At 35.2% G+C, this 26294-nt stretch overlaps 1 protein-coding gene and 1 long non-coding RNA gene across 3 annotated transcripts in view; one reads left to right on the top strand and one right to left on the bottom strand.

Moving 5' to 3' along the window:
* The window catches only part of LOC134252776 (uncharacterized), a 12893-nt gene extending 2615 nt beyond the window's left edge, over positions 1 to 10278 (bottom strand). The window contains exons 1-2 of the long non-coding RNA XR_009989014.1: positions 10262 to 10278; positions 80 to 159 (exon numbers count right to left, since the gene is read on the bottom strand). This is a non-coding gene — a long non-coding RNA (uncharacterized LOC134252776). The remainder of the gene's footprint in view (positions 1 to 79; positions 160 to 10261) is intronic.
* LOC134252775 (tetraspanin-18-like) lies at positions 9922 to 26294 on the top strand. 2 transcript variants are annotated; one of them, XM_062735296.1, is made up of 10 exons: positions 9922 to 10071; positions 10253 to 10865; positions 17579 to 17740; positions 21850 to 22050; positions 22259 to 22333; positions 23219 to 23338; positions 23698 to 23794; positions 24073 to 24218; positions 24623 to 24706; positions 24878 to 26294. In XM_062735296.1, exons 2-10 carry the CDS (start codon positions 10839 to 10841, stop codon positions 24971 to 24973), a joined length of 1008 nt encoding a protein of 335 aa, XP_062591280.1. In that variant the 5' UTR covers positions 9922 to 10071; positions 10253 to 10838; the 3' UTR covers positions 24974 to 26294. The 2 variants fall into 2 exon arrangements, with proteins under 2 accessions (XP_062591280.1, XP_062591279.1); XM_062735295.1 differs by lacking the exons at positions 9922 to 10071; positions 10253 to 10865 and adding an exon at positions 16433 to 16630.

Genomic DNA, 26294 nt, shown 5'->3' with positions numbered 1-26294 from the left:
GTCTATGAAAGATAACTCGTGGTCACAGATGTCATAAAGAGAGGTTATGGAACTTGGTATAGTGTGAAGTCTGTCCTACCTTGCTTGCAGTCTGTAATACTGTAGAGATTCATCATGGCTGATGATGACTTTATTTCACCTGAAAAAAAGTAACAGTATCTTTAGTTCATACCAATATTATTTACAAACTGCGGAATGCATAGGATTTCTTTTATTGCCCGGATCATTTACATCAAAATGCCAATACAGAGGTAAAGTTTCTCCCACGCATTAAAAAAATGAAAAAAGCAGTTATAGCCTAGTTGTAGACCTCCCTAGGTCTTTTTCCATTATAAATGAATATACATTTATATTTATGAACTTCGATATAAAAAGAAAAATTGAAAAAAACTATTTCTAGCATAGATAAAAAGGTAACAAGGTCTATGAAATAAAAAAGCAGTTATATAGCCAAGTTCATTGACCTTGGTGTCATTTGAAAGAACTTTATTAGTGTAGTATGCATACTAAATGTATTGTTTTATGGCTATTATATATGAATTCAATACATATATATTTATAAAGCACCTTTAGTGAAGTATGCATACCAAATATGAAGTTTCTATATAAAAGTTATGGCGAAGGTTAAAGTTTGGGGACAAACAAACAAACAAACAAACAAACAAACAGACAGACAGACAGACAGACAGGACAAAAACAATATACGCGCTTTGGCTTCAACTCACTATAAAGATAGTCATGATCGGGAAATAACGGAAAAATCCGTTGTCAATTCATTGTATAAATAATGGACTAACAAATAGTATGAAAAACATCAGTCAGCATTTGACTCAATGGAAAATTGTATTTACTGACATGGTCATTGTATTGACCATAGAACTTGCGAAATTATGACTTTAAACGAGACTGCTGATATACTTGTTTCATCAACTTGTTTGTCAGTAATTTACCTCGTTTATATCCTACGTAGAACATACTCTTCCGTATCGAATCAGCTGAGATATTTATTCCGTATGCAGGTGATGAAGATATATTGCTGCATATTTAAAAGTAAGGTAAGTTGGACGATATAAAAGTTGGTTGTTGGATTGCCATTAACGTCCTTTTCCAGTAAAATACCCAAATATGAAACATATGCACATGGAGTTTATAATTTCCAGTTTGTTCAATATGCAAGAACGTGCTATATGCACAAATGATTTAAAAACCGAGACATGCTATTGAGAAAAAAGATGCTGTCGCAAGGATTTCAACGATCTCCAAAATCTACCTTATCAGCAATTGCAATTACTCTTTAACGTTAAAGAACGTTTTTTATGCAAATCGTTTGGCCATTACTTTGAAATGTCTACGAATTTTTCTGTTTTACGTGTACAGAGTATGAGGGGTACACGGCAGATGTGATAAATCGGCAGAGGTTGCTTACTCCTCCATGGCATCTGATCCCACCTCTGATGTGTTTAAATACCTTGCCCTAATTTGTTTTTTATGAACTCGATTGCTGTTCGTTTTCTTTATATTTAAATACTGTATAGCAAATAAGATCATATTGTATATATGACTGTTGTTGGTCTGTTGTGTTTGCATGTATGACGTGTTTTATGATTTGACAACGATTACCAGTATATAACAAGGAGGAGGCAAACTTCTTCTGTTGCAGAAAATGTAGTGTTATGAGTTTATATTTTACTCTTTGAATTTTGTTATGGTCAAAGAGTAAAGTATAAAATCATAAACGCTACATCAACTCTGGTACTGTTACCAGACCAACAATAGCAGAGAAGGGTGCCTTACTTTCTACAGTGAAAAGAGTTTTTAAAATATCACTTTCAATAACAAAGAAAGAAAAATATGCTATAAATACAGTTTGTTTGTTTGTTTGACGTCTTCCTCGAGAAATAATTTAATTTCACTTGTATCAAGCATTTTCATTGGCTGAATCATGCAGAGGAACATAAAATATTTTGTATAACATAACTTGCCTACGTCACAATAAGTTACGTCAAAAACGTATTACTCCGCTTGTCGTTACTTGCGGTTCGCTTTGCGGTTTATAAAGGGTAAAGTGCCCCAAGTTATGTTATATCGTATAACATAAGTTGAAATTAGCTTCATTCCTTAATTATTTCATTTATATAGAGACGCCACCACTTGACTGTAAAAAGCTGCAAATTTTGTAATATGATCTTACGGCCACTGAGCAGTAAGAAATCTTCGTGCCAGCACCTACTTACACACTTGACGTCAGTTTATACAGTCTCATCCGAAGGACCGGTTTTCTCGTCCCCCAGTGGGATTTGAACCCACAACGTAAAGATAAGCTATTTACTTCGCGACACTAGAGCAGACGCTGTAACCACTGTTCCATGCACGCGACAAATGCAAATGGTAACTTAGATATACGTTAATTTTTTGATACATTTTATATTTCGTGGTGAATTTTGTGATTTTAAGAGACCTTGCATATGTATGAAATGGTTAACAAAGAAGTCACCACTTGTAGAAAAAGATGATACTTTTAGAAAGATGACACTTATAGAAAAAGATGAATAGGACTCAATAAAGGCTTCGATAGTAAACATTCTGTTTTTGTCCTTTCATTGCCTTTTTTTAAATAATGAATTTTAATGAAATATTGCTTTAATATTCGACAATATCTTTTAATATGCAAATTTATTGACCTTCATCACCATTAAAATCGCCTGTTATAATACTAGTAAGTCAGTGCTGTAACTTTTTCCCCTTCTAAATTTTATTCATTCTCGAAGAGGACCAAACAAGAAATGAAAAAGTTTTCCAATTTAAAATCTCCATCGTACTCTCTTATACATTTGTCAATTAAATAGATCAGTATAGGACAAAGTTCATGTGAGTCATAGGTAATATTGACTTAACGACTTACTGGAGATGACAGGAAACCATAACTATAATAACCTGACATTTATCAAATGAGAGACAATAACACACTTAATTTTTCTATGGATTTCTCATGAGGTTCTGACACAGAATTTATAAACCCAAATACTTAAATTATATTTATTCATTTTATCACCAATCAAGAGAAACAAACAATATAATCACACAAAATTGACATTTTTCTATTTGGAAGTTTATACAGGATAGTTCACAATGAAATATAAGCATTACACATAATAAAATAATAATAATACAATATGAAGAAAGAAAAAATAATAATAAAATACCAAGCTCCTTTATACTGCAATGACCAGGCGGATAATAGCAAACAAGTACATGTAATCATATTATTATTAATCATATAATTATAACAATCTCCTCAGTTGTACCACACAAAAGTTGCAAGTTAATAATTTGAAATCGCTTACAGACACTAGAGAGATTATAATTTGTAAAAAAAATTTAATCGTTTTTGTAAATGATTATTTCTTGGAAGGATTTTTGGCCCCAAATCGACATCATCCATAAACACATTTTGACAAAGTTCTGACAAAATCGTGCTAAACGACTGCCATTACCCTCAGCAAACAAAGTTCATCCCCGAATATATTGGCTCAAGTGATAATGCCATTATTTATTCATAGGTCTTGTTAAAAAGGATAATTCATAAATGGTAGTTGATTTGATTTTGCCGTATAAATGTAATAAAATCGTCGGAAAATGGGCGTTAATTTGACTGCCTGATTTCACCAACAGGGAACGATCGATGGAGTTCTGTTTTTTGAAGACTGAAAATGACGACCGCTATTACCAAGTCAAATTCGTGCGACGTCATAATTATGTCGTAATTTGACCAGACTGGTTCATCCTTTGTTGGCGATATTTACACCTACTTAAGCCAGTTAATTCTAAGTCCGTGTCTTTTGATGATTTTTGTTCTCGGGAAGTTAACTGTCCAATTCCTGACGTCTGACAGACAACTTCAAAGACCCCTGTCCTTTGTACCAACGTTTACTCAAACAACATATGAAATGTTTAAATCGATGTTGGGGCAATATTTTTGCGCTGGAAGCCTTTCATTTTTGATTTATAATCCTCTTTCCGGGATAAAAAATTGAATAAATATCGTTTATTCATTGGCCATTATTGCTTCTTAGTTCTAATTAAATTGAATGGACCCCGCGGGAGCCCGAGCATCGGAAGCCATGGCCCACGGGACCTGAAACCTTTTTCAATGAATTTACGTCTGAAATACCATAGCTTTATAAACGAGGTTTATGAAATTAAGCTAATGGAAATGGAAAAAGCTTGCAGATGAAATGGAATATGGTAGATTTACGAATGCATTAATATTTTTGCCTGGTAGAGCATCACTATAAAAAAAATACGACCGATGTCGGAGTGGCATATAATATGTCTTCCATTCCATTACACTCGGCAATGGCGTCAGCCACGGGAACAGATTGTGAAAATTATTTATGGCTGATTATACAAAGACAACGAATCAGACGAAGTAATGGCGGTCGAATATCCCACTTAATATGCAGAAATATTCCGCAACAAAGTGACTTTTAATTACCCGTTGAAATATTTGGTATTTACAAATATTGAATTCCAAAACTTTTAAACATGGGGTAAATTGATTACGCATTGCATTAATAACAATCAATCTTCTACTCCGATACCAGGAGATTCCCGATTTTATCACTTGTTTTAGGTATGAATAACTTAATTTGTTTTTAAATCAGGAAACTTAGAGCTTTTTCATGAATAGAGAAATATTAACAATTAAAATAATTCAATTTACATTTTTATTTCAATATTTTATTAATGTTTTATGAGTGAGGAAAGATAATTTTTTAATGCTTTTTATTGGATTTAGAATTTATTTCACTCGTACGAATGACTTCTGGTGTTTTCACGTGGACAAAGGACGAGTATCTAGTAAGGAGAAAGTTTCCATACACTGCAGCTGAACCGTCGAGTCCTCGGCCAGGTCTATTTCCTTCCAGACATTTCATCCCCATAACCCGGGTCGTGAACAGGATGATACGGCATCACAAGGAGATCCAGATCTTCCATCCGACTGTCATATTGTAATTTTTGCATTTACTACCACAATGGATTCAAAAATTACTATATGACATGACGTCCAGGACTTCAGCTTCTGTCTCCTCTTCTCAGTCATAACCAACTCAATGCTCTCGATGCCTTACTGACTGCCAGTCATAACCAACTCGATGTCCTACTGGCTTTCATAGCCAGTCATAACCAACTCGATGTCCTACTGGTTGCTAAAGTCATAACCAACTCAATGTCTTACTGACTGCCAGTCATAACCAACTCGATGTCCTACTGGCTGTCATAACCATCAACAACTCGATGTCCTACTGGCTGTCATAACCATCAACAACTCAATGTCCTACTGGCTGTCATAACCATCAACAACTCAATGTCCTACTGGCTGTCATAACCATCAACAACTCAATGTCCTACTGGCTGCCAAAGTCATAACCAACTCAATGTCTTACTGACTCCCAGTCATAACCAACTCGATGTCCTACTGGCTGTCATATCCATCAACAACTAACCAACTCGATGTCCTACTGGCTGCCAAAAGTTATATCCATCGAGTCCATCAACCAACTCGATGTCCTCCGGCTTTCATGTCCTATCTCGGCCAATGTCATAATTTAACCAACTCGATGCCCTCCTGACTGCCATAGCCATAACCAACTCGGTGCCCTCCTGACTGCCATAGCCATAACAAACTCAATGTACTACTGGTTGCCAAAGTCATAACCAACTCGATGCCCTACTGGCTATCATAGCCATGTCTCTAACTTCTCTTTTCCCTCTTCTTCCACTCACTCCAAATGCAACTGGGTGGAAACCTTGTGCCCCGATCACTACTAGAAATTTCCGCACCTGCCATCATTATCACTCACACAAGTAATATTCTCGATTAAGGTATCTTTTCTCCTTATACTATGTAACCAGTCACCGGATCATCATATTTAATTGGGGATCTATCACCACCATTTTCCCCATGTTTTCTGGTTTAGTAGTCGTTGTGTGGTCTACTAGTATACCAATGGCTGGAAAATTAGTTTACTGGTATTCTAAGGGTCGATTCTCTCTGACCAATGTTTAGTATGTCATTTTTGCGCTTCATGGGGTCCCATTAGTTTGCTCTTCAGTTCTACAAGTTAGTCTGAGTGTCTATGTACTTTATTCCGCCCTGTTTCTATGCGATGGCAAGTTTTCTAATGACATGGTCAAGTCCTATCTCTATCTTCCTTGGGTAGTATAACCCAGCAAGATTGCAGTATATCCTCAAGGTTGGATGGCTTCTTGCAAAAATGTGTGTTCTATTATTTCCAAAATTTTACGTTTGTTGGAGTTGGTAATTCACCATACACGGTTCCTAGTAGGAAATGGAGCTAAAAAGACTTTTACTTAAATATAGCATGTCAATACTCTCTGTTGTTTCCCATCTAATCCTATTTGCCTGCCTTCCAGGCTCTGCTGCCTTGGTTAATCTCGCCTCTTCCTTTTCTTGTATCGCCTTACTGAACTAGTAGTTGATGCCCTTGCTCATCTTGATGGCTGAAGTCTTGATTCTGTATCTAGCACTGCATCATTTGTTTCCACTTGTTTCTTGACTCTTTATTAATTCTTTTTTGTATTATTTTGGAGTCGCTGGAGTTATTGAGGGCCATTGTGAGTCGAACTTTACCAGTATTGAATTCATCTACCGCTGACATTGAGAGCTACTAGTAAACAAGGTAATATTGGTAATCTTGCTCTAAAGTCTGATTGCTGAAAAGTTTTGTGATGTATCCCCAGTCCCTCGGAGAGAAGTCCACACTGGAGGATTCACGACTTAAATTCCCCTGGCAAATTGTTGATATCCTTCGGCGTGGCATCATAGGTATCTAATAAGACTGATTGATAAGTATAGAGTGTATCTCGCCATTCGGGTTTTTCAGAATAAATCTTTGGGTGCTCTATCTTTTTTTTTAAGACTAGACAACTCAAATTGCAATCTTAAACTTCATTCCGACCCATGTGACTGTTCCTTCAGTCTTTGTACCTATCTCACCTGTAGACATGTGTTTTCCTGATGAAGATCAAATCCTCTATGAAGTCTTTTCTGTGTGACTACCACAGGTTTGTCTTGGTCTTTTGTCGCCTGGCCTCTCGTTTTCCCGTCTTTATCAAAAGATACATTGCCATATGACGATATCTTCCCTTAAACTTCACCCTTTTCAACCTGCTGCCACGATTGTATGCACAGTCTCCCATTTTCAGATGGATCCTCCATTGGTATTTTTTTTTAAGATCAGGGTTTTCTTAAATGCTTGGTGGTACTAAAGTGCTGTTTCTATGCGGCATTGCATCGAGGAGTTTTCCAGATAACTGTGATGATTGTACCCTTTAGTCTCTTGAGCCCCTTCATCAGGTTTGAGATAAGTATTTATATATCCGTTCTTAACTCTGTAGCACGAAATCGGAAGCTCGTGGATTCGAACTCCGGTCGCGAATGTCCAAAGTCGAAAAATAAATCGGTAGCAATATGAATCTTTCGCCAAGCCCTTGGCACTTTGAAATAAAAGTTCGGGGTCTTAACAGAGAACCTGTGTCACGGAAGGCATAGACAGAATAGAGATCCCTCTCTGCTTAATGACTCTAGAGCCGAGCAGAGGTATAAATTTGAAGCCCTTCATCGGTATATGGTGACGTCTTTTTTGAGTAAAAACAAATCTGGAATTGGACGTACATCAACACCATCATTACCATCGTCCTTTACACCCTGTGGTATGTATGGCAGTAACAAACTTCCTCTACACTTGTCCATCCTGGGCAAGCTTCGTCAATGATCCCCAGGTCTGGAGCATGGTTTTCATCTCGCTTTCAACCGTACTTCACCTAATGTTGTTGGCCCCCCTTTCTTTCCTTTGCTTTCTGGTGTGCAGTGTTGTTCTTGTTGTTGACTGGGTTTTTTTTTATACATGTATCTCCGTCGGCGTTTGGTAATGATGGTACCCTTTGCTCATGCAACATGTCGTCATTTGTAACTTTCCTTGGCCAGAAAGTCCTTCGGCGGAGGCATGTGTTCTGGAAGGATCGTAATCTTCTGAGATATGACTCAGTTATTTACCGATCCATATAAAAGAGTTGATATTATATAACAAAGCTCTGGTAAAACTTCAGCTTGGTGCTGGATTTAAAACAACCAACAGACCCTATTTAGAGTTTATTTCGTACAAAATTTCAATGTTTTCTGTGACCAATAATTTGAAAGTTTGAAAGTCTGCTGATACCGAACAATATTCATGCTCAATGATCATTTCAAAAATACTAATCGAGAGCAGAGCAAACATGGACCTTGAAAATCATTTGATTCGGGATCATGTGCCATGGAGGAGTGAGCATCACCTGTTTGAACGATTACATCCGCCGTATGCCCCTTGTCATGTTCTGGTAATTGAAAACAACATGTTTTTTCTTCTCATGTAAAGATTGTTTAATAAATTCTACTTCTGGCATATGAATACAAAAACAATTTTTATAATAAGGGAAGCAATTGGTTCCCATGGGAATTCCAACAGATGGTTGGAACATATCACTTTAACGTGCTTAGTAACATTTTGATGAATGTTATCAGAACTTTCGGATGTATTTGGTTGTCATATACCCCTGCATTTTCGTTTTAAACATTTGTTCCACAAGAAAAAAGCAACGGACGAAGATGGCCAAAAAATTGAACAAATTAGACATCTTTTTTAGGTAATTTTTAACATAAAATAAACAAATAAATTTAACACCATATAAGAATATAATACTATTAGTGGGAAAATAACACTTTATTACAATAATATCTACTCATACTGGCATATTAAAATATATAAAGGGTCTAGATTCCCATTTACCTTGTCTTTTAAGATTTAGTTATACTTATAGAACAACTTCCTTTGTGAACGTTTCCGTGTATTACTTAATCTTTTTAATCCAAAACTGAATTAACTTTTATAAGATTAAGAGAAAACATGACCAAATAACAGCTTTTCTAGGATGCTTTCTGGTGGAGATGAGTAGCTATAATAAGTCAAGAAATCGTGTTTTTCAAATTAATTAAATACGATCTCTCATCGAAACTGAAAAATGATTCTTCAGGTAATGAATTCATCGTCCATTGCATCAGACTAAACATTAGCGTTTTCTAGATTGGCAATTTGCATTGTAGTGTATGAACAACCACAAAACAAATGTATTTCTATCCTATATCACAATATCACGTTTCAGTTCATTTCATTTGAACATAAACTTCAAAAAGAAAGCTATTAAAACATTTTATGGTCATTATCCTCAGGTTAGATGATGATTGCGCGAAGAAACTTTGGTTTCTATAAAGGTTTTTGAATGGTAGAGAAAACACTGATTCTATATAAACCTGTAAAAGACGTCTTTGTCGGTCTGTATGTGTTACCTTTGTCTGTATGTGTTACCTGTGCGTGCACGTCCGTCATAGCTGTCACACCTACGTCAGGTGTAAAATTTCTGAGCAGAAGCCCGTTTTGAACAATTTCATCAATAATTTTACAAATTAAATTACTACAAGTCTACTTAAGACACAGGGATATCGTTTGTCACAAAGCCAAATGATGACAGTATTCATCTCTTCCTCCGGTAAATGTTCAGGTAGAATGAGACACGGGGTGTCGGGTAAACCAAGAATCCACAACCCGACGCTCGATAAAACAATAACGCTCGGCAAGGGTTGAAGAAGAGTGGAAAACTTATCTCTAATCCATTATCTACAGAGCATATATGCATGAGAATCTTAACAATTCTCACAAAAAAAGCCATTTACGTAATATTTCAGCGCTGACGAAGAGGTGTTTCATTACGGGAACACCTCCTAGATTGTTTTAATATGACCGCATGAAACAACCGTTGACAGTGGCCAAAACAATAAAGCATCTGAAACCCCAGAAATACCCTGGGGAACATGCGCGTGAAATTCCCCAGTCTGCGCCTGTTGAGAATATTGAGCCCAGTCTGGTCTAGGTGTACATGTACATAATATAGACCAGTTCTTAGATATATCAAAAGAATTTACAGTAATAAACCTCGATCAATTATTCAAAGGTAAGATTTCTTAGTCTCATGATCAATAAACCTCACTTTACATATATACATATATCTCATAATACTTAAAACCATACAAAAATGGAATGCTTAAAAAACTGAGATATTGGCTAAAAAATTAAGTGACAAAATTTCTCACTTCCAGAACTTAGAATGATCCCCTGGCTGATTTCTATTACAGAGTTCTTACCGTCAGTCTGTGAGCCTCTGGTCGTGACCACTCTCTGGGTTTCTGTACGTACTTTCTCCGGGACGTTTGTATTACTTTGACCAAACATTCACTGCTGCTTTCACACGAACTCAAAGTATACGGAAGTTGCCTCTTTTGGATAATGTGTTAAATTGAAATAAACAGATGCGGCAGCGAATTTATGGAATTATTTAGTTTCGAACTGCGACAAAGGGCGTGCGCCTGGATTATTAATGGACGAATCGGGCAGAAGATTGGATGCACTACAACGCGGGGTGCGCGGCAATCTCCAGGCGACACAACGTGTGTATTTGGATGTAATGAAATTTGGAAGGTGACTCCGCTATTTGTAATTAAGTGTTAGTTGTCTTTACAATTATCATTTAACATTTGTCGCAGGTTTATAAACTTTTGTGAAATTCAACACCCTTTCTACTCGTGGGAATGTTTTCCGATGTTGGAAATTGCGCGATGTCCTCTGAATGAAGCCACATGTTTCTTATTAGCCGTCAAGTGCCGCAGTCTTGAAAGTTTCACCAAAACATTATTTTCAGACGGTGGTTTTTAATAATTTGGAATGGCTGAATTTAATGAAGTATTTGAGGTAAGTTTCTTTTTTATTTCATATCAGGAAACTTGTCAGGATTAGAATTAAGATATTTGTTTACTAGTCATGATGTAAGAGATTACGAACTGGACAAAAGAAACACCATCGGGGGCAGCGAACGAGGCACAACATGGCCACTTTATCGCTGGACCCCATCAGATATTGGGGGAGCGGCACAGGGGTCAGACCCACCAAACCCAAGAAGTCTGGAAGTCGTTTAGTTCTGATACATACAGAATACGGAAAATTAATTTAAGGAATCATTGTTTTAAAGAAAATTAATTTCTTGTTTAAGGACAGGAAATAAAAAAATTTCGAAGACGTAATGTATGCATTTCAATTTCGCCATATATCATTAAGGATTGGTAAAGAGGAAATGGTCAGTTTGAACACTCCAATTTAATTAATAATTGATACGAATAGATATTGAAATGGCCGTGTTAATGATAGAGCCAGCGGTCTTAATTGATGGTCGATGATCGGGCCCTATCGTGATGTGTATTGGCAATTACCCTTAATTTATTCATGTACACATTATTCGATAAGCATTATGAATTGCACAGGAATTTACGACCATCTGGTGATAATATATGTAATTTACAAAGAATGAAAGGTTATTTTTCTTCATCCAAAATATATTGACGATTAGGGTATCGTGAAATATTCATATCCTATTATGGTCTATTTATGTTACCAGATTCGCTCTTATTTATACCATCATTCACCAAATGGATACTGTTCTTAGAACGAATATACTTGGACTTTAAAATTAAACGTTAATCCTTCTGGCTGTAGCTTTTCTTTTCAGTAAAAACAGATTTAAACTGATGTTAACTCATGTTAGGGAGTACTACACTAGTATTATGGGCTTCTAAAGAATTGTCGGGGGGGGGGGGGGGGGGACAGAGAGGAGGTAACCCGAAATAGTCTCGCCGATATATACTTTATATACTATAGTGCTACCTAATAAATTGTGTTCTGATGAATTTTTTTTCGCTTGTCATCAAAGTTTGGTTTGATAGTGCGATGGGTGCCCAATCATAATGATGAATTGTGCCCCCCCTTTTTTTTTTACTGAAAAGTCTTCTTACGGGCCCGAATGAGGATAAGACGGATAAGACTGAAGATATACGTGTATGATAGGAGACAGTCACAGAGAAATGTCAATCGCGGATTTTCTCAATTGCTCTTTACAAGTGAGGGGAGCGATTGTTTCTCCATTGATCTGTGCCCATCATTGTGGATCCAGGTGGATTTCTCTCACATCAAAGGAGTATAAATAAAACTTGAAAGACGCTGAGAACAATGTCTTTAGCAGAGGCGGATCAATAGCGGGGAGGGATTGATTAAAGCTGATCACAATCAATCTGCCATAAGTACATTGTTTGGCAAGGGAAGGGAATGTATTCTCATACACGTCTTGCAGAATCAAAAGAATATTTAATGGGCATCCCAAGATTTTTTGAACAATACCCGACTAACATGAAATTATGCATGCGTGTGAGCAAGAAAGTAAGAAAGAATTTTGACAGAATTCGCTAGGATACAAAATCAATTGGAATCCTCATAATTAAGGGGCCTTACGTTATCTGGAAACTTGAAAATTGGTCAAGATTTTGACATTATGTGTCAGACACAATGACTTCTTTTTTTTAAGAGAAAAGGGTAATGATTTAAGAGAAGAAGAAAAAATTAATAATAATATAAGGAAGCAATTTGTATTTCCAAAATAAAGACACATTGGAAGGGGGGGTGTTATTGGATGATATCAGTTACTGAGTTACACATTAGTTTCTCATTTGAAAAAAAATGTTGTACTATTGCAATCAAAAATCTGTTACAAAATGTATCGGATGATTTGATTGTGATGTTGTGAGAACAAGTATGAATGAAGTGCCCTCTTTGTTGACCAATAGTGACGTCATCATGTCCGGACGTGCCCTCTCCAACGAAAACAATTTGATCGGATGGAGTTAATGGTTTATAGATGTAAAACATTTCCAGCTAATAAAAGAATTGTACCTCAACATCACTATAAAACACAAACAAACAAAAATATCGGGGATAGAATTCAATACTAGCACTCTAAAAAAAGTTTTACTTGTTGTTTTTAGAATAAGATATTAGATTAAGAAAAACTAGTAATTATTAGTAATCCATTTAGTCAGAATAGCAAGTAAATGACTATCATGGTTAGTAATTGTAAACATAATTAGTAATAAGGATGAATTCATTTACTGATAAAGTGATTTACTAAGTATCAATACTTAATAGGAATTATATTACTAAATGAACTACTCGTTTTTAGTAAATTATTATTACTTAATTTAGAGATAATATGCTTTTTATTTACTAGATTTTATAAATTAATACTAAGTAAATGTAATTCTGAAATTAAGTAAAATCTAGAATATTATTACTTAAGAGAATGCTAAGTAAATGAAATACTTATCATATTTACTAAAATCGACATTATTTACAAGAAAAACTGCAAGGTATCGATCCTCTGATAATGGAGGTACATGTAACTATGAAAGTACATAATGTAAGACTAATCACAGTTTTCTTGATCATAGCTTTCTAATTGAGCTTTCTGAGTGGTCAATCAGATGAAATCTACATGGAATGCTAACAATACTTTCTATTTCTTTTGCCAATTTCTTTGTAATTGTTTTATTATATTTAACAATAAAACATTTAATTCCAACATCAAATGCCTTATAAATTGAATAAGTTGTATCTTTTTAAGGACCATTTTAAAAATGGTTTAAAGTTTCAAGTACTTAATACAACATTTTAATTAGTATGACTTTTTTTTTTACATGAAGAAATATTTAGGAGAAAGATAACTCCTCCTCACAGACAATTAATATGGAAGCCAAAATTATATATTACATTTCAAGAATTCAATCCTGATAGTGATTAGACTACCATTTTTAAGTAATTATTTGTATTGAAACTGCTCTTAATTCTCCTTGATTCAGTTAATAAATTATTGTTTTAAGTAAACAATTAAATACAATTTAAACAAGACACTGATGCCCCCCTTATGGCAACATACCAAAGGTTAAACTTTCCTTATATGCAAATTCAATATATTGGTATTTCTTGATATCTCAAAGGTTAAGGTCAAATGGTCAATGTTATTGGTATCTAATGAAAGGTCCTGCCACAAAAAAAAATATCTGAAATATGAAAGCACTAGCCCCAACCCTTCATACGTTATGGTCAAGGTTACCAATTTTTAAATGTAGATCAAACTCCAAGGTCAAGGACAAAGGGTCAGATTTGGTGGTACCCAAAAAATTGTCTTGTCACAAGGATGAAATCTGTAAAGTATGAATGCACTAACCCTAACCCTTTTAAAGTTAAAGTCAAGGTTTGCTTTTTATAAGTGGGTCAAACTCCAAGGTCAATGTCAGAGGGTCAAAGTTCTTGGTATCCAATGACTGGTCTTCTCACAGGAATTACATATACTAGTATGTAACTATGAAAACCCAATCCCTTATCGTTCAAAAGAAATGGCCAAGGTTAAAGCTTTTTCACAAGGATGAAATCTCCAAGGTAAAAGTCAAATGGTCATGGTTGTTGGTATCCAATGAAAGGTCTTTCATCAAAGAATATATATGTGAAGTATTAATGTCCTGGTATTTACTGTTAAAAAATATGGCTAAAGAATTGGTTGGGATTTGTAAAAGTGGGTCAAACTCCAAGGTCAAGAGTTCAAATTTGGCGATACTCAAAGAAAGGTCTTGTCAAAAGGAATGGACATGTGAAATATACAAGTCATAGCTCCGCTAAATCAAAAGTTATGGGCAAGGTTAATTTTTTTGCGGACAAACAGGGAGACAGACAGACAAAGAGACAGACAGACGGACACGAAAAAAACTTCGTTTACGGGGGCAAAAAGATATTAGTTATATAGTACATAGTGGTAAAGGCCAAGTAATGTTATTACTTATATACACAAATTTAAGTAAATATAAATTACTAAGTAAAACCTTTAAGTGTTTAAGTAAAACAATTCTTTAAAATAAAAAAATCAAGTAAAACATTTGAATTTAGTAATTGACATATATTTTAGTAATTGATTTAAAATTTTAAGTAAATGCTTAGTAATTATCTTTTACTTATCTTTATTATTTCAAGTAAAAAATGACTACTAAGTAAAACTTTTTTAAGAGTGAGTGTTTACTTAGTAGAAGTAAGTACAGGGGAGAAATGGAGATCGATGGAAGGGAATAAAAGATGAGTGTTGTGGTTAAAACCGTCCTGACAAAATGTAAACTCGACAAAGAGCCCCTAATAACTGTGTCAATCAGAGTTCTTGACTGTGTCAACACAAAGTTACATGCTCTATTGAGGGGTTTTCTGATTTATTGCCAGCCTCAGTGTCAAAATTGACTTCTCCGAATGCTGAAGCACAATGACTTCCTGAATCCCCAATCATGTTATAGTACCGATCTACAGTAAACACTTGATTTATGGTTTATCAATAAAATATCTTTTATCTTATTCAAATTCAATTCAGATTTTAATATGATAATTTGGGAGGTGATTGTAGATATTTTTGGACACTTTCATTTTGTAATTTTTTTGTGTGTTATCTATAAGGATCACTTTTTAGTGAATCTGATGAGATTTGTCAAAATCATAATAAATCTGTGTTGCTATTGAAGCGCGACGTATTTAAGATAACAAAATGTGAGTGACCTTTGACTCCGGGGGCCTCCGGGGGATTTTTTTTCCTGGTCGTTGGTCTTCATTAGAAGGAGGAGCAATGCCTTTTGTCTCACAATTTATATATTTCATTCGGACTTTCAAGGAGATCTTGCCCACTAACAGGAAATTATGAAATATTACGCCAGAAAACGAAAAAAGGTCCAGATTTCGGAGTCTCATGAGAAGATGAATATAAAGTTGTTTACTGCTTATTAATTCGCTAGTAATTAATTACTTATTTATCAAGACTGGTAAAAACAAGGTATGACAGATCGTATCAGAAAAAAAAACACGAATGTTTTACTTTAGCACATTAATATTAAGTTGCTTTTAGCTATTGTCAAAAGGACTATGAACTCAAGAGTAAGATTTTTAAAAATGCACTCATTTGAAAAAAAAATCAACTTTGAAACTTAATACAGTGTGTATGTGGAAAAAAAGACGGCTTTTTGTGATAAGCACCGATATTCTTTATTTGGTGTCTTGTTTTTATTCTTTTTGAAATAAAAGCCCTTGCCACTCCCCATTTCATTGATTTTTTTCGTCTTTACCTGTGACAGTGTCTAAGGTGCAGTGTGCACCGCTAGGCAGGTGTGTTACCTGGCAAACCGTTTTCTTTATGAATTCTTTTTGGCGTCTATAGCTAATTTAAAAAGAATCTATTTTTGAAATAATTATTTTGATGGTGACCGGCTGCGTATTTCAAGTTTTAAAATCAATTTACCCACTAATTTTGGTAAATTATTAATATTTAGTCTCTTCTTTTCTATTAGTTTTCTCATATTTGTAATTCCATGTAATATGAAACACATAAAAAAGATTTCGTAATGAAATGCACTTAAGCCACATCACTCGAGAAACATCCGGTGTTCTCCATGTGACGATTTTTGACGCCTCATTTTGTCATTTTGTCCCGAACGAGTATGACGTCTAAATTGAACCATTCAATAGAACTGACCACGGGTAAAGTAGCTAGCCTGGTCAAGAATTGCGAGGCCAATATCCAGAGGTCACTCGGCCCCACAGACACCTTAGAGCGCGTAAGTCTATTTATTTCACTGGCGCCAATTTTTTTCTTCACAATATTGGAGGGTATTTTGTTCCCTTTCACGAGTAAAGAAAAGGAACCATTACACAATACTGACAATATAGGGCCTAATTTTTTTTTATTTAAAGAATACCATAGTTGTAAAATTATCATATTTTATGTGTGCAGTATTGTAGATGTTTGGTCAAAATTTCCCTTTCTCTCTTTGTGTTTATCTGATTTGAGCATGGTTCATGTTTCATTATGCCAGAAAACATTAAAAATCGTAGAAACAAAAAACTTAACGATGAAATATCTGTGAATGCAGTAAGGCTGATGGTATTTAGTCAAGAGACCACTTCAGCCCTCATGTTTCGGCAGCGTTTATTTTCCCCACTTAAAAATGAAGGAGTGATGACAAATGAACGAATTCTGTTGCTTTCTAAAATATGAATCCCCATTGCGTCATGGTTTGTTCTTTCTTCAGCATCTGTTCCAGAACAATCGACTCTGAAAAGGAAGAACCCTCTTTGTTGAAATGTCCGACGATGCTGAAGTTGGCGAATTTATGATTTTGTGCCAAAAAAATCGATAGCTTTATTTATTTTTAACAAAAGACATTATCTAGAACTCTTCCCCCGGCTTGTTTTACTGTAAAGAAAGAAAAGGTGTTTGTAATTTTAAACGAAATAAAGGTGCACACTGTCTCACCTACGGAACAAATGACCTTTCCAATATAATTGCGCGATACGTTAGAACTTAAATATTTGTTACACTGAAAATTCCAAAATGAAAATTTGTAGTATATACATGAATTAAAAAAACAGTAAGTTTTTGGGGTATATACGTATGTATTTTTACGGCTTGATTTTGATGTCAGACTGATGTGTATCGCTGATCAGATTTCACTATACACAAGTACTCTGTGCCTTCATCATCTCCAATTTCGTTGACATTTTAGCCTCTAAAGAAAAGTACAAACCATAAGAAGAAATACAGCACCACTTCCAATGATACCTCACAGAGAGTTAGGCGGATCCACGTCCGCGCTGCGCGGAGGAAGAAGGACCGCTGCTTTCATTATTTGGCGGGGGTCCTACACTGCTATAATGTCTTTCTGTTGGTGAGTTTTTACTGAATTTATTGCCACCTTATACATGAACTAATAACATCTAAAACATTAATATCATTACAAAAAAAATAAGAAATTCCATTAATTTTGATTTTACTGGAGTAAAACTTTATACTACAGCTACCCTGACATGTGTAAATTAAAAACTTAATGACACCTCTGTACGTAATGAGATAGTTGATTACATGTATTTGCAGTCCTGTTTGTTTTATTTACTGTTGCTTTATCTTGATACAATTTCAAAAAATTAAAGGTAAGTTACTTTAAGATACTAAAACAGACATTTATTGATAAATTTTGCTTTTTTAAATCGCCCATTCTAAGACGAGACGTATTGCTTGTATTGTACATGTGTACTGTTCACCTCTGTGTGTCTGTTAGCTCTATTGTGCGCGGATTTAAAACTCAAATACTATGAGACCTAGAATACAGTAACCAAAAGTTGTCAGTTTGGAGTTTTAGCTCACCTGAGCCGAAGGCGTCCGTCCTTCTGTAAACTTTTCACTTCTTCTCAAGAACCACTGGTCAGTTTCAACCAAACTTACAATAAAGTATCCTCTAGTCAAGTAGATTCAAGTACTAGTATATTCAAATGAAGGGCCATGCCTTCAGAGGCGAGATAATAGCAAAATATTTAAAAAATACTGTCAGAGCCAAAAATATAAAACTGATGTGGAAGCATCCTCAGGTAGTGTTTATTAATTCAGATATGTTCAAATCATGATCTATGGGGGTAAAGGGGGTCACAATGGGTGGTCAAAGTTGTACATTGGGATACCTACGGAAACATTTTAAAACTCTTTACAAACATAGCAAAGATTTCCGTATTCTTGTTTATTTGGGGTGACGTGAAACTGAGCAATGTCATTGGAATTAGTTGGAAATGTAAGATTTTTACTCAGACTCCGTATAAAGATGAATGTGTATTGGTGATTGTAGGGGATATTAGAAGTAATGTTGACAGACTGACAGCCGCTTCTTTATTTGACGTTTACCGTATTAACGTTGTAAATATTGCAAATGTAAATGGGCTTTACGTTATTGCAGTATCGGGAGATACAGGGTGGTCAAAGACTTTAAATGAGTTTCCTCAGGATGAACGAGAGTATATTTAATCTCTGTATGCTTGTTTAGGCAAGGTAATTTATCCCAGTTCTGTTTTAACAGGATTACTATATAAAAAATGCACTTATATTGATGTTATTATCTATCATGACTATTTATGGTGTTTGGAGATTTACGTAGTGCCTTCATAGGACTGTTCTGGCGTTACTGGTACAGGAATAAAAAGAATTTCAGCCAGTTTGGTAACATTGGGGTCCTCAGAGATTCCTTAATACATGTATTATCATTTTTGTTCGACTCTACGTCTTTAGCTGGCGTCTATAAACATCTACAGTGTTTGGTTAATGTTACTGGAATAAATACCAAAGCAATTGAATCAAAATACGGGATCGACATCCACCTGCTCTTTTTATTGTTTAGTATGGCAAATGTATTGTGCACAAATCAATACTCATCATATTCACGTACTGCATTTACATGTATATATACTCATACTGCTTAGCAAACGGACATATGATTTTGAGTCAGTAAAAGACATGATACCCGGTATCACTCTAATTGATTTGAAATTCATTAATTGGTTTTCGTGGATTGGTTGCTAATTTTAAGAAGAAAGATTTTTTCAACTCATTTTCCCATGGTATTTACATGTACTTTGATTAATATAAATTGCATTAACGAGAGAACAAATGCTTTATCGAGAATTAACTTTTCGAGTTAACACAATGCATCTTTTTATTATGCAGCAATTATTTTTATCAATTTTATCTTTCTATTTGTATAGGCTCTAACTTATTGAATTAAAAAATCTGCATTAATTTAGATATTATCCAATACTCAAGCAAGAGGCTTTCTATAAGGATGTTTATAAACTTCCCCCATTGACTGTAAAACACATAAATCCGAATTAATCCCAAAAGCAATAAAACTTCATTAACAGGACAAAGAAGAAAACTTTGCAGGTGTTGGTTTTAATGATAAATATCCCACCTCTGCTTTTGTCTACTTGCCATTGATTTCTAGTCCAGGACGCGTGATGTACAAATAGGCCCAGTTGCGTGCAACTTGCTTCTTTTGGCCTGAGCACGGGGATATGTGATATTTTAATTTATCTCCTAGAGTGATGGATTTCCTTGTCTCAACACTATATTTCAGCGCACTGACATTTTATTAAATCATTCCTTTACACGAGCCGCTGTTTTCCGCTTGGATATTCTTTAGTAATCATTTTCAGATTTATTGTTTTTTTTTTCGTATTCTGCGAGGGGTTTCTTCAATTATCGCGTCCACGTATGAATGATGACGTCCTGAGAGAATCTGGTGAGATCGGTGAAGAGGTCTGCTAAATGTAGACAGTTTCCAGCCGAAATGACAATCAAAGTTTCAAAAAAAGTTATATGTTAATGGAACTGTCATGCAAACAAAAATTATGAAAAAGTACACATGGGCTACTTCTATTCCTGGAATGGGCCTCTATGTCACCTGTGACGTCATTTGCATATCTTACGGCATTCATTTTCAAGATAGACCAAGCTTACATGTATTTTATTAATATTGGTATGATTATTTGATATGAAAGTTTAAGGGGAAATAAGCAAAATGCAGCAATTTTTTTTTCAATGTTTTTCTGAATGAAATAAAAGAGAGGGAAACGATTTTCCTGTGGATCACAAACCGCGCCCCTCCTTCTCTTTAATTTGCATATTTTTGGGTTATTCCCAAATTGTGTACTGAAATGATAATAAATAAATTAAGACATGAATCAACCAGTGAAAATAAATAAAAACTCATTCTTTTTAGCCACCATTTCCGTAAATAATGAGAATAACGAAAAATTGTATTTTGAAATGTGTTTATTTTCAACTCATAAACGCGTCAAACTACCGAACTCATCGTTGTGTTTCTCAATTATTTTATGCACGTAGAATCTTTTCGACGAAGATACGTAAAATTGTTTCTGACAACTCCTTAAAGTAAATCAATTGCCTAAGCGTGAGATACGAGGAAAATTTCGGACGGAAGGAGAGAATGCGGAATTCCCGCTTGTTTTGTATGAAGTTTCACGTCATAAATTGATTCGGTGGGGGTCTCCGGGGACCCGGTCTACATTAGAATCCCCAAAATTATGAGACGGGGAGATAATGATTTGTTAAGTCCTAATCACGTGACAATGCTAGCGTTTATGTTCAGTCCAAATTGTCGGATTATGTCACTTCTCATTAAATATGAACGAAGTGGAGAGGCTGTATGTGTATGATTTATACACAGGATCAATGGCCTCTCGTCACAAAGAGGATAAAGTATGTACTTTGTCCGGAGCAGGGCACGGTCTGCATTGCTGATCAAAGCGAGCGACGGATCAGCGAGCCACTGTCCGGGATAAAGCTGTCCATGCGTTGGACAATTATTTTTAGTATCTAGCTCAGTATCTACATTGTGAACAACATAAAATTTTAAAGTTCATACAATCAAATTATATTAACCTTGAATGAACCATTTGCTAAAATTAGTTTTTCTTTCCTTTTGTAATGTACGTAAAAATCCTAGCACTCTTATGACGTCACAAAATGACCGTGTTCGATTGATGACACTGTGTTGATCAATATGACCCACTTCCTTAGCAGACATGATGCAGCTCGTCAATATGAATCAGTACACTGGTTAGGTTTTTCTTTGTGATCCTCTTCACTCAATTACAGAAGACATAAATTGTCAAGTGTTCCTTGTAACCAGTGAGTATGGTGAATTTTCACCGGAAGTCAATCCCAGGTGATGAGTCTGACAGATGACCACATTGCCGAAGATTTAAAACTCAGGATACCCTCTGTATGTCTGTCTCAAATGATGACTTCCAATTGTAATCCCAGGCCCAAAGTCCTTTAAGGTCAAACAAGATGGACCTATAAGGTCTTTGAATATCCCAATTGAAAACTTATATAGAACCCCACGGAAGAATTATTACTTTATTATTTATCTGATGAATTACCCCTTCCTTTATATCTGATAATAATATTTTTCCCGTTTTCCTGTCTTAGGTCCTGGGATCTGGAGTGGTTGGATCGGGGATATGGCTGCTGGTAAAGGATTACAATGCCCGGGAGCTGTCCGCCCTCTTCAACATTTTTCATCTGGAATACATGGCCTACTTTCTGACCTGCGGGGGCGGGGCCGTGTTCATCCTCGCCTTTTGTGGATGTTGTGGGACGATGAAGAAAGAGAAGTTTGTTCTTGGATTTGTAAGTAATAAAAAATCTATACTTAGAGTACACTGTTGGCATACAGGAAATTTTATTAGTTTTAACATTACTCTTCTCGCTATTTGCAAAGTTTGTCTGTAATTTGGATATATACGATTAAAGTCGTCAGGATTTACTTGGGCTGATATTAGTTGGGATACAGCTATTGACCACTATTTTTTACTCTGTCTATTTTTTTTTGTCACAGTATGGTGGAGTGCTGACGTTGGTACTAGCCTTGCTGGTTGGTGGGAGTGTAATGGGATTTATTCTAAAAGGAAAAGTAAGATAATCCCTGTCATATATATATAGCAATAACCAGGAAATGTCACTAATACCCCTTCAATTTTATGTCATATACTGTATGTATCATTTAAAAGGGAAATGTTTCATAGCCCTTTTAATGCCATCATGTAATAAGGAACTGGTAAGATAACAAAGTACCAAGGCTTCAACGAGATTTAAACAACATTACCGTGATTTTGTTATAAGCGAGTTCCATATAACCGGACTTTACTGTACATGTGTATCGTCATCTAGAACTCAAAATTAAGGGCCATGTAAAAAATATAATTTGACATGCGATAATTCAAAAAAATAATGATGAAAAAATGAAGAAACGTTTACATTAATCCTTGTTTGGATTTTCATCCTATTATTTTGACATATCCTTATCTGATATTCGAGATATTGGTGTTTTAGATCTGAAGTTCAACTATAGTACCTGGAATGTTACATATTTCTTTAATTGCGTCAGTTGAAGTCTATTACATTTGCCGTCAATTAGTAAGTTTGTACGTCGTGTACTAAATATCCTCAAGCAGACGTATCAAGAACTTATTTAATGTAGGCCCCTTATTCGCTAAATTACGAATCTTACTGAAAAAAGTACATGCATATTGTTTATTCAGTTAAACGGTGTATGGTAGCCCGGTATATCGGTGTATGATACTAACATCCCGGTTTATCGAAATATGAAAATAATATCCGGGTATATCGGTGTATTATAGTATCGTGGTATATCGATATATGATAGGAATATCCAGATATATCGATAGTAATTTCCAGTATATTGGTGTATGGCAGTAATATACCGCTATATCGTTGTATGATATAATATCCCGGTTTATCGGTATATCGTTTATAAACGTTCCAGTTTTTCTTCCAGCTTGATGAAGACATTAAGATGCAGTTTCAGTATACACTGGAGAGACAGTATGGCGTTGATCTAAACAAAAATTCAGCAAATAATCTTATAACAGACGCCTGGGACGCCATGCAGAGAACGGTAAGAGTACAGACCTTAAAATAGAAGGCACCGGTAGACAGACCGTTATCCATATATATATGTATAGTCCTCTTACAATATGTGCGCAAATCTGTTGTCTAAACCATAGACACTCGGTAAATTGATGGTAAACGCGTTTTGTGAAAATTATTTTCACGTTTAAATTAGATGCATATATGGGCATGAAAGTTTGTGAAATCTGTATTAATTACGTTTATCTTTTGTACATACCTCAAAGATACAAATAAATAAGCAGTCTGGATCAGTTGGTTCGTCTGTAAATCCTGTACATGTATATCTATGAATTTTAAGTAGATAATTTGTTATTTACACAAAAAATTGATATTTTTTTATTTCAGCTCAAATGCTGCGGTGCGTATGGAGACAAAGATTCACAAACGTCCTGGGCATTTTATAGAAACACAGATTGGTACATAAAGCGCCCGACCCATATAAGTAAGTAAAACATGTCGACCCATATAAGTAAGTAAAACATGTCGACCCATATAAGTAAGTAAAACATGTCGACCCATATAAGTAAGTAAAAAGCATGTCTACCTTGGTTGTTGTAGACGACCGTTGTAGACAATAATATATATTTACTTGATGCCACGTTTCTTCAGAAGAGATTCATGCCTTTATACCTTTAGTCTCCAATGTTGGTCAATGAAAAGTAATAAAACGCAGATAGACAATCTAAAGACAGGTATATGATGCTATTTCTTTTCTTCCAGTGTATCCATTTGTACCCAAGAGCTGCTGTGTTCCTGGGATGAGCGTATTTGACTGTCAGGGAATCAGGAACGAATTTAACGGTTACCCCGTGAGGGCACCCCCGCCCGCCAGGGGTACAGTGGAGAACCCTAGCTTGTATAAGGAGGTAAAACATTTTATTATATCCTCATCCTAGGATTTTTACCATTTGTTTTCAAGCCAGGGTCCTGGTTAGATGGGAAAGCTGAATATGATGCTACAGCTGTCAATGTCTATACAAAGAGGAAAAACATTGATATACAAACATAATTGTTTTGAACATACATTCTTTACATGATAGATACATAAAACTAACTAGAGTTTTAGTGTTAGATAAAAGTTGCAAATAGAATTAACGGATCACTACTGCTGCAACTCTCCTTGAATTAAAAACATTCATTTTTAAGACAGACTCTCCACGGCACGTCACATTTTTTTTATCTCAAAAGATGCCTGGCTTTCAGTAATACAGAAATTGCATAGAACTGCCTGGATATTCACCGTGATATGATATATTTTTTTTAATTCCAGGGCTGTTACGATAAGGCGTTGGAGTATATCAAACAACACTCCTTATACATTACAATAGGATGTGCTACTGTGCCATTGCTTTTGGTATGTAGAGTATATACAGTGTACTAGTATTTTTACATATAGTCAAGATGTAGATGAATTTGAATTAATCGTAAACTAAGGTATTGACATTTAATATCATGTTTTTGTATTACTGGTACAATGTGTTATCAAATGTGCATTCAATTCCTCATTTCCTTATTCTTGTTTCAGTTGGTTGGAATCGTTGTTTCGTGTTATATGTGCTGTATCGTTAAAAATGACGACGATGATGAAGATGAAGACGAGGAAAATGAGGCACATGTTTGATGACATTGTCATTAATTAATCATTCCGTCCGGGGTCGTGACCTCTTTATCTAGTCTTCCAAGGTAAAGGACAAAGTGCCTAAATGATACTGCATTCAATGTGACAGAGTTGGTAAAGGATATAATCCTTCCTTTGACAGAATGCATATGAGGAATTTTGTCTGACGATGGGTTTAATCATTAAAATAATGACCGCTGTCATTGTCTCGTTGTCATGGGAATAATAATGTGTTCACAAATTTGTGAAGTCCATTTGTGTTAAACTATCGTCGGCAAACATTCCACTGGTCATCAACTCATAAGAACATCGGAGTGTCGCTAGGGACAGTCTATGTTTCTGCTGCCCAGTGACGCTCATGGAAAAGCTAAAATGTTTCGGACGGGAGCTCGCGTGATTGGTTGTATTTATTACACATACCAAAAGATATCAAATTGTCCTCTGAGAATCTGTGGCAGAACATTGGCGGGAATCATTCACGAGGCATTTATATAAGGAATGGATAATGCATTTTACGGAATGAATAAGTATGGAGTAGAGACTTTGGGCATGCAAATAAAATTGCTTATGCAATAGGACTATATTAGACTCCGGTTCTGGAGTCGCTGTTTGTACACGTCACTGTTAAGGCGATCACTGAGTGATTCGATATACTCCACGGTGCCATCATTTAGAAGATAAAATAATTAACATCATTGTTTATTATGTTGTGGGTTTCCAGATATTCCTGAATTTATCTGCAGGATTGAGCTAATTTTGATTAATTTCTTTTTGTGGTAATTTTTTTTTCAACAAGATTTCTTTAGGTTTTAAAGACAAATTCGCCATGTTGTGGTTTCCTTCAGAGAGATTCTCTGCTATTTATTAATTGATACTCGACGTTATTTTTTTCAATTTTTTTTTTTCATTCGAGAATTTCAAGTTGTGTTTTAACTTTTGAAAAGGTTTTCAATTATTTGCATTGCTGCAAAGCTGTAAATTTTGTGTATTTATAAAACGTGCATGAAAATGGACGGTGCGAGTGACTTACTTTTGGTTGAGTCTGAGAGCGATTGAAATAAGTTCTTTTTAAAATATTGGCAATTTCAGATTTGTTTCTGATGTGCAAGTTATGAACCATTTTATCTTGTGATTATTAGGGACCATTTTTTTTTTTGGGACCAATTGTGAAATAGTTTACAAAGTGATTGTGCAATTTATTGAAGTTTTAATGCATTTATGATTTTTATTAAAAGTTCTGTTTTTGTTGGGTATTCCTTTCTCTACATACCTTTATTTATGAAATATGAATGTATTTTCATGATAATAAAAGTATTAAAAAGCA

Source organism: Saccostrea cucullata, unplaced genomic scaffold (assembly GCF_032062105.1).
Source record: "Saccostrea cucullata isolate Sc308-1 unplaced genomic scaffold, CSIRO_AGI_Scuc_v1 ctg101, whole genome shotgun sequence".
Classification (NCBI taxonomy): Eukaryota; Metazoa; Mollusca; class Bivalvia; order Ostreida; family Ostreidae; genus Saccostrea; species Saccostrea cuccullata.
Note: the sequence above shows the minus strand (reverse complement) of the source record. Positions and strands in the feature narration are given on the sequence as shown.